General features: G+C 34.9%; 1 protein-coding gene across 2 annotated transcripts in view; it reads left to right on the forward strand.

Moving 5' to 3' along the window:
• The window catches only part of LOC129789723 (uncharacterized), a 274,016-nt gene extending 255,433 nt beyond the window's left edge, over positions 1–18,583 (forward strand). For both annotated transcript variants that reach the window (XM_055826739.1, XM_055826740.1), the window contains 2 exons: positions 251–520; positions 12,231–18,583. In XM_055826739.1, coding sequence (XP_055682714.1) covers positions 251–520; positions 12,231–12,692 — 732 coding nt within the window. In that variant the 3' untranslated portion in view covers positions 12,693–18,583. The remainder of the gene's footprint in view (positions 1–250; positions 521–12,230) is intronic.
• Positions 18,584–19,246: the final 663 nt, after the last annotated feature.

Genomic DNA, 19,246 nt, shown 5'->3' on the forward strand with positions numbered 1-19,246 from the left:
TTGAGTCACGAATTACCCAACCTGATTGTTTTGAATGATTATCCAAAGCAAAATTGTGGGTATTTACGAAGGCATTAATCGCAATATTTTATAGTTAAACGCTGTATCTGTGTATTTTATAGACTCATAATGCGCTCACATGATTTATTCTTTGGTGCTATGCACCAAGAAGGATGGGGAGGGAGATTTTTCACGGAATGCGCGGGATTTAATAGTCTAATTGAGGAAATTTTGTCTTTGTCTTTTGCAGTGCTGGGACCAATGCGCGACGGCCCCATCGAAGATTAACACATCAATCCAGGAAGCCTGGCCACTGCGGATAATCACGATGATCCGGCAGGGATCGCTTGTATCAGCTGATGTTGCCTGGCCAGCGATGAGCTCACCTAGTCAGTGCCTCGTCACATGGGAGGTCTCCGGAGGCGGTTTAATGGGTAACCTATTGACCGACTCGTCTAGTGTGCAACTCTCACTGTGGCCCGAGACGAAGTATCGAGTTCAAGTCACGTGCAAGAATAAGGTAAATATATCCCATCAACAAATGGGGAAGAATTTCATCATCATCATCTCCATCACACACACGGCGCTCTAATCAACATGCTCTGTCTTGCTCGACAATTTGTGACCGGAGATTCTTTCTTCGTCTCCGATTGATCCCAAATTTTGCATGCTTCAGCAATTTTCTTCCCCTTAAGCCAACAACACACATCCCGTCCTTTCGACGCACCCAAATTTACGATTTCTGTCGCTTTTTATTGCGTCGCATCGTAAAAGACATTGATGCTGGAGCGCGTCTCGCGCTTCTCTTATTTTTTTTTTACAACCATCCAAAAAGAAAATTTCCTCGCAATAGTCTGTGATTGCCATCGCACAGACCGATATACCCCCTCCCTATTGGCCCTCTCGAAAAAAAAATCAAATAAAATCATCTCTGTAGGTCAGAAACTTTTCGTCGTACGAGAAAATTTTTCATGATAAATTTTAATGACTTTTAAATGACTTCCTCTGGACAATAAAATATTTTTCACCCATGGGAAGATGCTGGGAAGAGGTCTGAGACATAATTTTTGAAGTTTCTTTCAATACGAGGAGTCATTTAGGAGATAAATGTTTTATTTTAGTTTTTTTCATTAAATTTAATTGAAAATCAGGAGATTTTGAAAGTTTATGGATAAGAAAGTTTTAAGAGTTTGAAGGGTATTTTATATAATAAATCTTAAAGAACTGTGGTGAATTTTCTTAGAGATTTATTGATAATCTATGCGTTTATCTATGTGAGTTTAATAAACTTAAGCGTGGTTTCGTAAATTTGGTCCTGGCTTAAAAAACTAAGGCTGAGCTTTAAGAATCTAGGCGTGCATAGAGAATTTAGGCCTTGCTTTCAGAATTTAGGGTGAGCTTGAAAGACTAATGCATAGCTAAGAAAACTTAAACCTAGATATAAGTACTTGGACCTAGCTTGAAAAACTTAAGCATATAATAGAAAACTTAAACGGGATTTTATGAATTTAGCCCAATATAGATAGTTTACTTATTCAATTAAATAAAATGTATCAAAACTCATCAAAAAAAAAATCTCAATCTTTAAAAACAAAAAATCGCCTGAATTGCCTTTAATTTAACCGCAATCTCTTTCAATTTTGCCTATCTATGCAAAAAAAATCTCTATCAAGAATAAAATCTCCCAGCAAAAATTCCATTTCTGCTTGTTCTTCGTCCTACATTTAACCAACTGTTACTCTTTGCCTTGTGCTATATATTTTTCCCATGTCTGCACAATGACCGGGGAAAACTGTTAAGGAGCAAAGTCATTGATTAGAGTCATTTTCCACTCTGCTGAATGAAATTTTCCCAGCAATTTCCGTGGGTTTTAGTCTGTGCAGTTGGCAGAGATAAGACGTATTCATGAGGGGCATTCATATGTAGATAAAATGTATGTAATGTGGCTTGTGCTATGTGCAAAATTTGCAAACCCACCCCCCGAAATTTTCCTCACAGCTCTCTGCACAAAATCCTACATAGAGTGGAAACAATTGTTTCAGGATGAGAATGAACCCTGTGTGCCGTTTGTATATACGGAATGGGTTTGAGTGGTGGCGGATTATTATTTGCAAAAAGAGTTACCTACCTACCTACTATGTATATATACGGGGATATATAGTTCGCGCAGTATGATGGTGATTTCGCCTACAAAACGCCTTTTGGAGAACACCGCCAATTGCAGGGCTTATCACTCATCAACATTTACGCCGTGTTGCTCATATAGCTGTGTGGTTTTGTATGCAATAAAAGTACAAAATATGCTGGCGCAATAATCAACACGAGCCAGAGCGAGAGGTGTTAAGGTTGGCGCTGTAATGTCTCAATTTACCCTGGACAGCGTGTCGGCTTTGGCTACATAAAACACCAATAAATTACGTGTAATTTTCGACTCTTTTGCCCTGCAAAACTCCGCTTTATGCGATATGCCCTCACCGCGTGACCCCCGCGTGCGCCTCACGGTGAAAGTCCACGCGGCAATTTCTTGCAATTAATTGCAGTGATTTTTTTCCTTTCCCGCAAACCCACCTTCTCCCCTCGTCTTCCAAAGGGGGGGGGGGGGGAGAACACCTTTAATTAGCTCTCTATATAGGTTTTCTGTCGCGAAATTTATTTCTCTTTGTCACACGCCGCACCAAGCGGAAAAAAGCATCGCGTGACAGTGAATTAATTAGTTATTTTGTACGTTGATTGTGTGAGCTTCTTGGTTAGATCGAGTGAGCTTTTTTTCTCATCTCATTCACCGTGCTTCCTTCTTTGATATATACCTACATGGATTTTCAAAGAAACCCCAAGAAATAATGTTGAGTTTAAACTGAAAGAATCGTGGAATTTATAGGGAATTCACATGGAAGCGTAAGTTATGGTGTAAGATTTAAAATTTAGTAAAATAGGAAAGGTCTGAGTGTTGAAAGATAAGCTTTAAGACTTGTTAAATTAATTGCAAATTCACCTTGAAAACAGTTAAAATTATTGCTAAATTTTCCATGATTTTTCCTCAAAATGCCTGAATTTCCCTCCAAAAATCTGAATTTTTAATTTTCCTTTCAATGCTCAGCATTTTACCAATTTTCCGTGTGATTTTCCTCTCATCCAAAAATAGGGGATTCGTCAAATGCGCCCAAAGACTGAGAAAGCTTTTCACCATCAATGCTTGCAAAAAAATCCCCAATTATATGTTTTGTCCATAAAAGCATCAAAGAGGGGGTGGAGAGCCATAAATCAAATTGGAATATTATTCGGTCGAGTGGATCCACTTGTAGTCCAAAAGTAAGGGCCCCCATTTGCCCCATTTCCAGTGTGTCGATGACAACAAGAGGCTCGCAACATCCAATTCCATTTTTCTCTTTACTTACAATTCAACCGCTAAATGCGTCAATTCGGATCGTTTTTCCTCCTTCCTCCAAGAGAGCGATTATTTCGACATTATTTATATTTTAAAACGTGAAAAGATCGAAAAGAAAAAAACATACACCAAAGTGTCTTTAATGAAAACCCATCTCGAATTGAAGTTCAGTGAGATAGCGCAGAGTACAAGAGATGAAGGAAAAAAATATTCGGAGACTTTGTATACCGTAAAGACATTTTCGATCATCATTATACGTTTTTAATGCTTCTGTTCATACAAGCGTAAATAGATTTTTATACTCTGGTGCGTTATAAAATGCCGCGCGAATGATGAAGGCGAAAAAAAGAGAAAGAAATGAAGACTTTTTGGTAGTGCGAGGAAACAGGGGCGTAGTCTGAAATCTACTTGATGTATTTTGAATTTTTTTTAAAGTTTAAGATACGTGAAAAATGGTTTAAAAACGATTTGACAGTTATTACAGAACGTTTGACATTTCTTTTCTAACGTTTGATGGTCTTTTTTTACGTTTGACTTTTTTTTTATTTCGACGATAAATTTTTTTCATTTGATCACTCTTTTAAAACATTTGACAATCCTTTTCTATCGTTTGACATTTATTTTCCAAACGTTGGATAATTTTTAATGTTCAATAGTGGCTATAACGTTTGAAAATTCCCTTTATAATTTCTTAAGGCAATCTTTAGCATGAAAATTCTTTGTTTTAACTTCTAAAGAAAATCCTGATATTTCCTAAACTTTTAGGGGGCCTTTAGACACCCAAAAACTCTTCCTGATTACACCCCTGTGGAGAAAGAACTTCTCTGCTGTCTTGTGTATTTTCACGAAATTTCTATTGAGGATACAATATATGTAATGTAAGAAAAGAAAGAACAACAAGTAACTCCTCTTAATGATCGTAAAAAGTGAGTTAGCACTAGAATAACTCTTTTTGCCCACTAAATCATCATTGCTTTTTGGATGTTTTGCTCTGAGAAAATTCTTTCGGGAACCCGCGCCATCAACATTACGGTATTCAGTGTGGTGGGATTTTTTTCTTGAACCTTCTATATGTAATACTAAATTACAATCTTGTGTACCTACTTTTTTCCCCCTTCTTTTGGTTATTGAGGTGTCTTAGGTCGTTATATTAAATTTGCAGAAATGCACGCGAAAAAATTGAGAATCATTAAAGTGCCATTAAAAGCATTTAAATTTTATGTTGGGTGAATGTTATTTGGAACTGGGACGATCACTTTTGTAGTCCGTCAGGTGTTCATGGGATGAGATTATCTATTTTTATGCAAATTCATTGAGATTACCTGTCAGACACTGAGATATTATTTTGAGTAAATGCCTCGTAAAATTTACTAATTTATGGTGAACTAAACTTTGTTTCTCCCTCCTTTACTTTTTGCAAGCTAAACGCCCTCTAATCATTGACTCTCTACTACTTTTCCCTTTTGAAAAAAAAGGAGAAAATTTTCCTTAAAAAATTCTTCCATAGATTAATAAAGAATTTAAGTTATTCAACTTAAAATTTTCCTTCAAAGAAAAATTCGAAGAAAATTGCAAATAGTTAGATTATTCTTTTTGTAGAAAACTCGCAAGAACAAGCACGAGAATTTGTGCATTTATTTATAAGAAATTTTCACATTATAGTATTTTTTTTGTATGCTATGATGGCAACATACCAGCATTCAAATAGCTGTGAAGCTCGCTCTTGTGATGTGATTTATTGGTGAATGCTTCAATTTCCTTTCAGAACGACGAAATAGCTCTTTTTTCCGCCACTCATGCCCTCCCCCGCATACAATACTGCGGATATTCCACCATTCAACACCGATAAATCAGTGTTATGGCAATTATTCCGTCAGCAAGAATGAAATTACTCCGAATGGGAGAAGCAGGACAAACCTCCTCCTGCCCCACATTAAGTGAATTTGCTCTTTGCCATCCCCAAAAGTGGGTCAGTTGTCGTCGACAGAATTCTTTGACAAAAAGGAAAACCCCCTGTTGAGCCATAGCGCGCGCGGGGTCAGTGTGACACCTCTTTCTTCATTCTCCTCAACATTGAAAGAGACCATGATATGCATTTTAGCGCCAAACTGTTGCACACATCTCACGAATAATAAAAGTTTTCCCCATCATACCCGTCAATGGACAATATCTTCCGCGTCTGTTTTGGAGTCGTTTTAGCTATGATTCTTTCTTTTTTTTTAAGTGAAGTGAAAAAGGGCATCATCCAAGCTAATTAGTTTGTGTTGGCGAAAAAAAAAGTTGTGGCTTTTCTTCGAGGTACAACAATTAAACTTTATTGTAGTGCTGACTCTATCTGCCACCACGATCTTCATTGACTTTTGTACACCTTCACGCCTTTTTGGAGCCATACACACACATGTGTTTAGGAATTTTTCACGCTGGCATTGAGAGATGTTTTTTTTTATTCGGGGAAGAGACCAATTGGGAGAACGCCCATCAGGGTTGGGCAAAAATTAGAAAACTTTTCTCTTCAATGGGTCTTGTACGAGGAAGATTTGTCTAGAACGTCTAGAAAGTTTTTAAAGTTCTTTAAATAAATTCTTCTGTTAAAAATGATCTAAATTCTGAAGTCAAGATTACAAGATCTTGATTTATTGAGCTGATTTATCTACATTCTATATAGAATTTGAAAATTCTTAAGTCAAAAGTCCAAAGATATCGATTTTGAAACTAATTTTGATTTTTTTTAAAAAAGAATAAATAGTTAAAATATCGAACTAAAATTCTGAAGTCAAGATTTAAGGAACTTTTATTTTGATTACTTACTTTTCTTATAAAATTTAAAGATTCTAAAATTCCGGTATTAGATTTTTTTATTTCTGGGCCAAATTAACTTTTTTTAAAACAATTTTGATTCAAAATAATTAAAAAATTGATTTATTTTATTAATTAATTATTTAATAATTCTGTTCTCATTTTTTAAATCCTTTTTAATGCATTAATTATTTGTTAAAATTATAGAAACAATGAGATATTTTATTGAATTATCTAAAACTAATATAGGGACGATTTTTCTAAAGTCTGGAAATAATAATCGTAAAATTTTAACTTTTGACTTCAGAATGCGGGTCAATATTTCAATATTTTAATTATTTAAGGCCCTTTTTATTAAAAAGATCAAAAGATTTAAAAATTAATTAATATTTAAGACGTTTTTAAGCACCAGGTGGTACTGAAACAAAGCCCTCTGTTGCCTAATAATTAATTTAAATTAACTGATATTTAGACTAAATAGTTCTGGGTTAAAGAAATTCTCTAAACGGTTTTTTTTTGTGAAATTCATTTTCACACTAGATGGCATTGCAATTAAACTAAGCCCTCTGGTGGCTAAAAATTCTAAATCAACTGTAATTGAAAGAAAAAGATTTTTTTTTTAATTCTGAAAACGTTTCTTTTGCAAAATTCCAAACACAGCCCTACCAATATTTGGCAGAGTCATTAAGATGGGGTCAACAAAAGAATAATTTCATGATATTGATACTCATATAATATTCTTAATAAGGCCAGATTGGGAATTTCGATGGAATTCCACGTGAGATTTGCATGTGCTTTGCACGGCAATAACAAGGAAGGGAGGTACGCGGAGGGTGCGTCAGTCAAAGAAGTTATCTTTTATTAATCATGTTTTGTGTTTCTTTTTTTTATTTCTCGTAGAATATTTATTGTTATAAATTGTTATTTCAGCAACAACAAGCGCGAGAATCGCTTCTCTCACTCTATAGCTAATAGAGGAAAATTAAGAAATGCTATCTAATACAGAATCTAGATGAGAGTATCATGTTTTTGACACAGTCATTGTGAATTGGCTGTTGTTACCTCACCTCACCTCGCATTTTGCCGTGTGGTGTAATAATCTTTTTTCCACAACTGACTCCGATGACAACAGAAGAATGGCTTTGCCTGTAAACCACACCATATTATGGTCCGCCAACACTTTTCTATTGTTAAGCCCTCATCCTCCGCGTATCTCTACCGCGGAGCAACCTGAGAGCTCTACGTGTGTGTATATAGCACCCAAATGCTCCTCATGAGACCTGCATCGCCATCCGCGTTGTGTATTTGTTGTCTCAGCAGACCATTCGATACATTCTCGTGCGCATTCTAGTGCAATTTTATGATGATGCCTCCCGCTCCTGACGATGCCATTTTCTCGTAACTTCATACCCTCCCCCCCCAGCGCCCCTTCCCATCCCCCTGGGGGAAAAGGTTCTCCTAAATTGAGCTTCTCTGTATCACAACCATTTCTCACTTCAATTTCTTATCAGCTTAATTGGATTGTCGTGTTTCCGCCGTGAAAATTGTCACTTTTCGCGCGCAATAATTGACCCCTTTGCGCGCACAATCCCGGACTTTTCTTTATCCCATCGTTGTGAAAACCAAAAAATATGAACATAGAATATTTCCACCGTCTCATTCACTTTAATGAGAATTACAATTCTTGTGCGCGAAATCCTCGCACCAGAACATTTCCTTTTGTGACAATTCCAATTATATATATTCCCTGTAATCACCTGCAACACTATTGTTGTGTCCAATTCAATAGCTTTGTGCAGCAGCAAGGAATAATTTCTCCGTTCTTGACTCCCTTTGCAACTGATATCTCTTTTTGCATTCCCCCATCGACACCTTCTTCTATGTATACACTCGCTATTGACCCTCAATTATCACCTTGAGATGCAGGAATTTCTTATATTTTATCGTAATATTATACATAGAACAAAATGAAGGCACCTGGTTACTACCTGGCGTCTCCACTCCATGGAAAAGTATATCAAAAGATTCTAACTCAACTTTCCCAAAGAAAATTTTCCAATAAATCATTAATGATGCCAATAAAATTTAAAGAATCTCAACAAGAAAAGAAAAAAGAAACTTCCTGTCTTGAGAAAACTATTCCGCTGCTCGATAATTTCCAATTAGGGGGGGGGGGAGTTCAAAGTGTCAATTTGATGATTTTCCGAAGGTGGAAAAGTTGTGACAATGTGACAAAACTCACAGTGAAAGAAATTTATCAGTGGAGTGTGGGAGTAGCGCGATATTGCTTCCTCCACCACCTATCGAAATAGACACCTTTCATCTTTTCTTCTTGAACAAAATGAAAAAAAAGAAAAAACAAAAGAATCTCCTGAAAGGTGCTGAAGAAACGTTTGGCTAGTCATAGTGCAGCCACTGCAATTAAGCGTCGCGTCGGAGTTGGGGAAATAAAAAAGTCTCACAGAGGAAAAGACCAGCGAGCATGAAATTCTTGATTTTTGAGTGCGCGCGCGGGGAAAAAAGCGCACTCGATGGCAAAAAAGTTTTATATATATTTGTACATGGCAACATAGTCAACAACACCTTTTGGAAAGAAAGATGCTGACTAACCGATACAATCCACACATTGAGTGATTTTTCGGAGAGTTTCTTCGTCTTTTTTCACCTTTAATTCTCGATGTTCTTCCACCAATTTTTGGGTCGTGAGTTCTGTGGGCTTTTTTTCTCTGTGAACATTTAGTTGTTTTTATAGTGGCCCCAAAAGAGTTTTCTTCCTTTTACCGCGGCCATTCGCTGCGGATGATGGACTTGGATGGCCAAAGAGGAACAAGAGATGCTCTTGTCGCGGTGAATTGAAGTGAAATTGAGTCAAAAATTATGCACAACGAAAAAAAAAGCCCAAAAGAAGAATTGATTCTTCTATCGTGACGAATTGACTAATCATGAGAATAAATATTTATTGGGAGACTCTTCTTGTGGAGTGGACGGTACGTATTCAACTCAATTTTTGGTACACACAAGGCAGGGATTGTCATGGGATGACCCAACAGAAATTTAACTCAAGCTTCAGCCTCTGTGGAGAACATCGGAAGATCTTCTCTGGGTTTTTTTTACGACTGTGACAAGCCTCCAGATAATAACTTTGTTTTATAGTCCAATTCTTAAAGGTGAGGCCTCTAATTAAAACCACACAACTGAGGACCTTTTTTCTTCTTTCCTTCCTCCATCATCATCTATGTCTTCTCCTTTGAGATCCAATACACCGCTCATTTGCAGGAAACAATCCAAAGATGGATGATGAATTTAATTCAGGAAAAAAATTAAGTGAATTAAAATCAAAACTTTCTCTCACATTGAATATCTCCCACCACCTCCTTTCGGACCTTTTCTGATATATATATTTCTCAATACAATATATAGTGGAAAAACGTAAAGTACATTGCAGTACCAATTAATAAATTAAATTCCTTCTTGTTCGCAGTGTTATATTGAGACGACAAAGAAAGGTATTTAAAGCGAGATTTAATTTATTGACATTTCAGTTAATTTATATTCGTTTGTCCCTTAATTTACGACACATTCGAGACATTTTGAAATCGATGGTGAAGTCTGGGGAAGCTGGACGGAGCGGAACACACACAGAAAAAAAAACGACCAAAGACAGAAGACACAACAAGATACATTGTACACTGGAGGTAAAAGACAACTTCTATTGCATTCGAGGGTTTTCCTCCAGCCAAAAACCTATAAAGAATACATAATGTCACTTTGGATGTCTCCCAATGGTGTGATTTTTATTTCAAACCAACCACATCGCTTTTCCACCCGAAGATGCTAATTTGTCTCCATGTGGGACTCTCCTTGGTGGCTGCAGAGGTTCTTTTGGGGTTTTGTTTTCGAACCACACTGTATGTAGGTATGTGTTTCACGGGATGAAGGTAAAGAGGAAGATCTAATGAGCTGATAAGATTTTTTTTGTCTTCAGAACCCTAATAAATATTAATGGGTTTCAAATAAAGAACTTTGATGTCAAAGGGAATTTTTAAATTTACTTAACATAAACATTTTTGTGTGGTGGAAAGTGTAATGGTACACGTGTTCCAATGGTGAAGAAATCATAAATTTGATATCCTTGATTTTTTGAGAAATATCATTAAAGATAGAGAAAATTTTTAAATGAGCAAAAGCTTTCGATAAAAGCTCCATCAATGCGATTTAATTGAGTAAAAACTGTGTTAAAAGTGCGGAAAATTCTTGACACATGGGGTAGATTCTGATAAAAATCTTTTCTTTTCTTTTCTTTTCTTACAATTCATCACTTGTAAGATTTTTGGTATTTTGAGAAAAGTTTTATAAAATTTTGACATTTTATTTCTTTCTTTAGTCGGCTTTCTGAAGGAAAATTTCTTTTCCATGGCTCATCAGAGATCTTTCTGACTATTTTCAAGAATAAATTCTTTGTTTTTCTTTTATTAAATGAAAATAGAACGATTTAAAAACATCAACTGTCAAAATCTTACAACAACTTTTCAGTTGTTAGAAAAACAAAGAAAAGATTTTTATCAGAGTCGACCCTAAACTTTAATAAACTTAAGTTGAAGAAAGCAAAAATTTGTCTAAACTTCGCTGGAATTCATAGAAGTGATTTCCTTTCATTTCCACGACTGTTTGTTTATACAGCTTTATGACCAGGCGTATCCATCTATACGTGCCGAGAAAAATAATAGGACCACCAATATAGGTTTTAAATGTTCCGCTGACTTCAATCGTCAATATCTCAGGCTGTGGGCGACCGATTTTAAAAAGTAGCACAGATTCGGAAAGTTAGATTCATCCCCTTTCCAACGATAGTAGATTTTCGAAAATCGGTCCATCCGTTCAGGTTTGGTAGAGGATGGAACAGAAATGGCATTTTTGGTGTGGTTCTACTTGAACGACTGCTAAAAATCAGCCCCTCAACCGATTTTAATCACTCCGGCAGTTTTGGACAGGGGAAGAATGTAACTTTCAAAGTTTTTTGAAATTTTTAAAATCGGACATTCAGAAAAAAAGTTAGGCGGGTTTTTGTGAGTGGTCCTATTTCAATAATTTAAGGGTGAAAATGCTTTCCAATTTACACAAAGTTTCATAACAAATTTTTGTAAATTTATAGATTAAAAAATACATATATTTTCGTAAGTTATAAGCATTTAAACTTAAACCAATTAGCCTGAGATATTGACGATTGAAGTCAGGGGTACATTTAAAACCTATATTGTTGATCCTATTATTTTTCTCGTAACTGTATATTTCAAAATTAAACTAAAATCGCAACCAGGCGCCTCCATTGCCAGAATTAAAGCACAAAAAAGGACAAAACCTGCGTCACGCACAGGAGATAAATGCTTTCTTACAGCACGGAAATGTTTTTTTTATTTTTTATTTGCGAAAAATATTTATTAGAAGCAACACATCACCTGCCTTGGCGGAGAGACTTTTTCATCGTTTTTTCGCATCACTTTACGATGTCCGCCAAGGGTCAGTAAAACCCCAGGGAGAATTCCATTTCACAGTGTTGCCCATAAAAGTGTAAAATGATGGTATTTTGTGAGCGAAAAAAAACGAGGCAAAAAGCAACAGTGGTGTTGGGGGAAAAAAGGCGCGAGAAGTTGAAGAATGAGATGAATAAATAGAAATAAAATTATGGCAGCAGCAGTGTTAGATGAACAAATATTGGAACAATTGATTACTTTAACAAATCGACGATGTGTGAAGGTCCGAGTTCGAGGCGAAGGAGAAGAATTGTTAGTCTTGAGTAAATAGTATTTAATTGAGAGAATGTATAACTTGACACGTTTCGTTGTTGCGATGATCAACAATGTTATGTTTACCTGCAACTTGGGTCAGTTCGGAGATCCTTGAGGTGTCAATTAGAGCGATTAGAGTGCAGTTTGTGATGATTTTTTTTTACCATTCTTCTTTATCCATAATGTGCTATATTTTGGATAAAACATAAATTTAAAAAATAACCGTTATAACGTTTTTTTTTCAATTTTATTTGAAATTTCAGAAGACGGAAGCCATGACACGATCACTTCCACTTACCCTGGACACAAGCCAAGCTATTATTTTGGTTAAGGCTCAATCATCATCTACCGGAGCGCCCCCTTCGTCAACATCGCGCGTTGAATCATCCTCCCGCAGCGGCACCGACACATCAAACCACAGGAGTAGTTCAGACGAAGAAGAGGATCTCGATGAGAGCGACGAAGAGGACTACAATGATATTTTCAGCGATCGACACGGTGGGCACCGAGCGGCAGCCACATTTGGCATCTGGAGCCTCTACGATAGTCGAAAAGAAGTGACACTGGGCGTGTCGGCAGCCATTGTGGTCTTCCTCATCATCGTTGCCGTCTTCCTGGCCAACATCCGGCGGACGCGGAGGGACGACAAGGAGTCACTAATTGACAATGAGGTTGGTGTTGATTTCTTACCACCGCCCGCTACCACACAAACCGTTCACGTCTAACACGCTCCACCATCCGAGCCACTTTATCCAATCACCTTGGATAAATATGGCGGAGCACTAAAGCGTGCTGTATGATCAAACAGACCAAAAGTTCCGAATTTGTGTATAAAAAAAAAGAAAAATCTTCACTTTCTCCCCCCAAAAAGAAGCATCAAACTCGCATTCAGCAGATATTTTGCATTATAATGTAATTCTAAGGAGACAGACTGATAAGTGACTCTTAAAGTAAGGATAAAATATTTAAAAAAGAAAATGTAGACATTATCTCAAATCTCATCTTCTGAGGTGAAAAAAAAATATCCTTTTAATCCCTCATCCATCAGACACAGGTTAATTAAGATTTACGAAGAAAATCACATGAAAGAGTCCTTTAGATAAAGTAAAAAAATAATAATAATAATTTGCTGAATGTAAAATTGGCGGGATGTAGGAAAATGTGGGATAAAAGATGACATTTAGGAGAAAATATAAAAAATCTTTTTATAAATATATTTTAATGTGCGACTGTGCGTGAATGGGATAAAATGGCATGCAATTAGGATTAAGGATAATATCAATAAAATGAAGATTAAAAAAAAACTATTACTTCAAAGGCGAGACACAGTAGTGATTTTGTGTAAAAAAAAAACAAGTTAGTGGGGTAATTTTTATTACAATAAGCTACCGTAGTACAGAGTCATATATAAGAAATATCCCTATATAAAATAGAACATGTTCAGCAATGTGAAAAATATTTAATGAAGAACACACACACACAAAATGAGTGAGATTTAGCGATAAAATGGCTTCTGGTGGCGCTGTTTGTGATTATCCAAAGATAAAAGTTAGGTTATCCTGGTTTTTTGTGGGTTATCCAGGGCTCTTCTTAGGTAAAATTGGATCTAAATTGATAATCTATGCTGTAAGAACATTATCCAGACTTAGAGAGGATTATCCTGGGTGTAAGAAAGTTATCCCAAGTCTGAGTAAGTAGCTTTCTGTGGGTTATCCAAGGCTATTGTTAGGTAAATTTCGATCTAAGTCGATAATATATGCTATAAGAACACTATCCAAACTTAGAGAAGATTATTCTGGGTTTAAGAAAGTTATCCTAAGTCTGAGTAGGTAGCTTTGACCCTAAGTTCATTATCCGGCTTTAGAGAAGATTATCCTTACTCTAAGTAGGTGGCCAAAAGATATGGTTAAATTATCCAAAAATTATTCCTAGTAAGATGTCTTCACTAATCCAGGATAAAAGGCTAAAAAAAAACATAAAACAACCAGGATAATCGGGATAATCACAATTTAGCACCTCCTCAAGGCAAACCATGCAAAGGAAAAGTTCATTAGTGAGCTACAATATAAGTTTTGTAAAAAAAAAGAGAATCATTAATGATAAAGTACCAACGCGGATAAAATATTGATTCTGAAAGATATGCGTCAAAGCGCTACAAGTAGAGATTTTCTTCGTTTATTTTTTTTCCAATGTAATTGATTTCTCTATTATATTGAAGCATTTCTTGGCACTTTGTCGCATGTATTGCGATACCTGGGTGCAAGGTGCGGGCATAATGGGCAAAAAGAAGAGAAAAAGGAGGCCACAGAGGAGCGCTCCTGATGGTGAAAAATCACATTGCCTTGGCAGAAAGAATTCCTCACATAGAGTCGCTGATTGACGTGCAAACAGAGAAATAATTAATTGTCTAAATATATAAAATCCATTAAACAAACATCGTCAGAAGAATTCACCGGGTGCTTGTCGTGCGGAGGAAATTTAAACTTATGAGGGACGAGGTGGCTGAGTGGCGGAGAAGACATGAAAAAAATGTCCAAGACAACAGTACTGACAGAGAATATGAGATTTCTTTCGGTGCGCGACTGACAAACCGGCAGCATTCACTTAAGAGACGACGACGACGCAATGCGAGACAAGAAGCTGCCACGAAGAAGTAAAGAAGAAAAAAAAACGTGTGCAAGAAAATTAATGATTATCCACAATAAAAACAATAAATTCACACAAAATTTCACCCAGAAAGACTCCATGGGAAGATAAATGATTTCCACCGTCAGGCTTTTGTGATTTTTCATCAATTTTGCCCTCCAACGCGTTTCCCCATGGCTGTAGTGGTCTGGGGACAAAATGGAAGAACGTAGTTCTCACTCATCTCACCCCCTTCTTTCCCCCTGTCTGAGAAAACTATCATTTAATCCTCCTACATAATACTGATTTTTAACATATCACACCATCTCTGATAAAAGCTCTCAATTCACATTGAAACGAGAAGAGCTTTCTCAAGTCATGCCAGCAATGTAGTCCTCATGGAGATGCTCTCAAAGCTCTGTTGCTCCAATTGCAAAGGATAATCCTCCCTTTAACCTTCTGAGAAGAATTTTCATTTATCAAATAGAAGAAAATTCTTATTATTCCTTAAAGCTTCTTTTATATTTAATTCTTCGATATTTTTTATTCACGTTCTCATTTTAATAAATTTTCCATTTTTCCAAAGCTTTCGGCGCACTGAGAAAAATTAAAATATGAAGTTTTAAAAAGAAAAAGTCTGAAATTAATCTATTTGTAACTCAAGACTAAACACGAGTCGAAAGCTTTGGAACAAACAAAAGGAAACAAAAGATTTCAAAGCTTCGGTTCCTTTTGAATTTTAAAACTTTCCTAACCTAAAATTTTATTGGGTTGTCCAATATTTACACTGATTTAAAATCAGTACAATTTTGAGTTTCTATCTCACTCATTCTAATTGAATGAAATGGTAAATATATTAGGTTAGAAATCCGGATAAATATTGTACAAACCAATAGAAAATTTTTAAAAACTTCTAAGCTCCTTATTCCATTTAAACTTCTTTCTATTAGATCTAGGAAATCATGAATAGTTAGAGCTCTTATAGAACAACGATCTGTGTTTCGTCTGGGAGTTTGCTGCCAAAATTTAAAGTCTAAATAGGGGAGCAAACTCCTTGTCAAGGAACTCGGCCATTTGTCTTCCGAATCTTAAACGGTTTCATCTGAAAAACCTACGATCCAAATTCAAAAATTATCTCGTCATTTAATTTTTGGACTAAAGCTAGTCATGACGAACAATGTGGACCACAAGAAAAGCTAGAAAAAATGGGGCTAAATGAATCATTTTTCTGATAACTAATTTTTAAGGAATGAAGTTGGTTTTGATTTCAATCATTTTTTATAGATTTTTTGACTGTTAGTTGAAAATGATTAATTAAGCTCTATTTTTGTGAATTAATAACCCCTCAAAAGCACTTTTTAAAATTCTAAACTTTTCTAGTTTTATTCGGATTAGAAGATTTAGAATTTTTCTAGATTCTTTTAAAAGAATTTTATTTGTTGATTCTTTTTAAAACTAAAATAATTTCTAAATTCGTAAAGTTTCTGTAGAAAATTTCATCCGAAATATTATTCTTCAGTTGGAATCCTAATTTCTGCGTTCTTTTACGAGATTCTTGATTTTCTTTCTTGCTTATTTCCGTTGCAAAAATTAAAAAAAAAATCCTTAAAAATCCTCGCAAAAGAGCATCTCCTTCAAGGACGTCTAGAAAACCAAAATTTCCATCCATTTTTCCTGCACGAAAAAAAAAAGAATAAATCGGAATGTAATTTTTAGTAAGAAAATTAAACCCCCTTCTGTAGTATCGTCCAAAATTTGCCAAAATTAGGTTTTTACGCCCTCGCCAGTGGCACAGGGCGCCAAAAAAAATCGGCGCATTGACTGTAGAATGTAATTTATTAGGAGTAAAAAAACAAATATAGAAATATTGTAATTTATGGTTAAAAATTTCGGTCTTTAAAGCTAACATTTAAAAGGTAATTTGCAAATGGATTAAGATGAGAAGAGAGCAAATGAAAAGGAGAAAATTGTGAAAAACAAGCCGTGTACATAATTCACTGGGAAAAGAATGAAAAAAAAACAAAGGAAAAGAGCGAGAAAATTGCGGGAAGTAGATAAAATGAAATGAAAAAAAAATGTAAACGTGTGTAAAAAAAGAATAAAATTTGTATAAAATCCTCCTAGTCTAATTAGTCTAAAAGGAAATGAAAAAAAAAGTTGCGATGAAGTGAAAAGAGAAAATATATTTAGAATGAATAATGTGTGAGGGAGGCTGCAGATGAATTATTTAGCATAAAAAAAGAAAAAAAAATATTTCGCTTCTAACGATAAAAGATAAAAAAAGAAAATTCTTTATTGAAACTTTCTCATTGTTCCATAAAAATGTGTGTGAGTAAAAAAAATGTTCTTTTTTTCTCAACCATCCTCTTTGTTGCCACTCTGGGTAGGTCCTCAGCCCGTGAGAGTGGTGTGTGTGAAACTGTTGTAAAGAAGTTGAGGAAAAAGCTGAGCGGAAAAAGTCAAAAAAAAAAACTTTGCAAAACTCAATTTTCTTTGCGAAACTGGGAAGATTTTTGTGCCCAAAGCAATAAATTAAAATTAGCAAAACAAATCGACTGGCTTTATAAAAAAAATGAAAATAATGTATAACGTACCGTGTCTATTCTCTGTTAATGTTTGAAAAGTTCTCTGTATGTAGCAGGAGGAACATTCATCGTGAAATTTTAGCTGCAGGTTCAACAGATTCTAAATTTTTCCTTGAAAAGGTTTTTTTTTTCTTTTTAAAATTTAGTTTATTTTTGCTGCAATTTTTTAAAATTCTGAAACAAAAGGGGAAATATTTCTGATTTAAGGAACTAGAAAGAGAAAATTCTAGATACTCGCATTATTCGGTTGCCAGTTGTATGCCCCTTGGCTAAAAAAATAAATATTTCCAACACAACGAAACTAATGAAACAAACAATTTATTTATTTTTCTTTTTATAAAATCTTTTGAAATAATTAAAGAATAATTTCCTTTGAATCTCTTCTACTCCGCGAAAAATTCCAAAAACAAACAGCCGACAAATCCATCCAAAATGAATTAATTTTGTGCTAAAATAGCGAAAGAAAAAACATTAGATTGCGTCTCTTTGGGAGCTTAAAAAAACAATTATGGGTATAGAGATTACAAATTAATTAAAGTCGATAAATTCTAACTATAAATGTATACATTGCGTAGGCTGACATTCCACATCATACGATTTTACTCACCAAAACAATATTTTTTTTCATTATAAAATTATTCTTATTTTTCTTTACCAACGGAAGCGATAATATTTGAATAAAATAATAAAATTGGGAAAGAATAATTCTTTCTTTCAGTGAAAGAAAATTCTTTAATTTACAAATAATTTTTTTCTGGCCAAAAAAAAGAGGATTCAGGAAGTCTTTTGTAAGTTGGTAAACTTTACCAATTTACGCTGAAGAGAAGCACTGAATGCTCGTTTTTTTTTGTGCAAACAATTCGTCCTGTTTTTAAGTGACTATAAACAAACAGAGAAGAGAAAATTGCATTAATTAAAAAATGCTATATATATAAATAATAAAAATGATTTGTTTGAAAAATAAAATAATTAAAAAAAATACAAAAAAAAATTTTTTTCTAGTAAATAAACAAGAAAAAAAGCTTACAAAAAAGGTGTATTAATAAAATGTAAGATTTAAAAGAAATGAGAAAAAATATGACTTAATCTTATAAATTATCCTTTAGATATTATATATATAAAAAATGAGAAATTACTTTAAAAAATGAAGAAATGTGTGGGAGAATGAAAATTAAGAGATTGCATTTTAAATTAAAAAGAAAATAATACCGCGTAAGACTGTACATAAATATGGAGAAAGAGATAAAAAACGAGAGAAATGAATTAATTATGGGGTGTAATAAGTTAAAGAATGAGGTAAAAAAAATAAAAAGATTTCTGTAATTTCACCGAAAAGTGGTGAAAGAAAAAAACACACTGTAATGAAGAAAAAAAGAGAGAGAAAATACAGAAAGATAGAAAAATAATTAATATGGCGTTTGTTTGGGCCGATTGGTTTTGGGTTGATGATTTCTTTCCACGTTCGCGATGATGCTTCCTCCTGTCGATGGCTTGTTTCCACTCATGTCGCCTCTGGATGTTCCGCCGAGAGAGATTTAGTTGATTTTTGTGTGTATGATTTATGAGCCGCCCACATGGGCCACTTGAGATTTATTTGCTAAACACTTTTGGGTGTTGGAATCACATTTAGAAACAGACAAGAGGAGCGGAGGCATCCATCAAGATGTCCCCCCAGAAAACTCGCGGATGGCTTCTTCTCATCACTTCTTCAGAGCTGGCATTTCTTTTCCTTTCGCTTCTACTCTTATGTACGCTGAGTGGAGTCTTCTTCATGACGATGGATTGGGGTTTAATGGAATTAAATCAGGGAGAGGTATTTCGAGAGCTGAAGACAACACACAGGTAAGGAGGTCGATTTATAAAACAATTCTTTATTTTCATGACGAGGAGAAATCTCAAAGTCAAGGAGAGAATATTTTATATTTCAAATAAATTTGGTAAGTTACTGTATTTTTTTACATGACAAATACATAGTTAAAAATAGTTTGTGATGTCAAAATTCCCTTTTAGAGGCCATATTCAGCGTAAAAAATCTTTTACTTTTATTTTATGAACTTTTATCGTAAAAG

The sequence above is a fragment of the Lutzomyia longipalpis genome, chromosome 2 (assembly GCF_024334085.1).
Source record: "Lutzomyia longipalpis isolate SR_M1_2022 chromosome 2, ASM2433408v1".
Taxonomy (NCBI): Eukaryota; Metazoa; Arthropoda; class Insecta; order Diptera; family Psychodidae; genus Lutzomyia; species Lutzomyia longipalpis.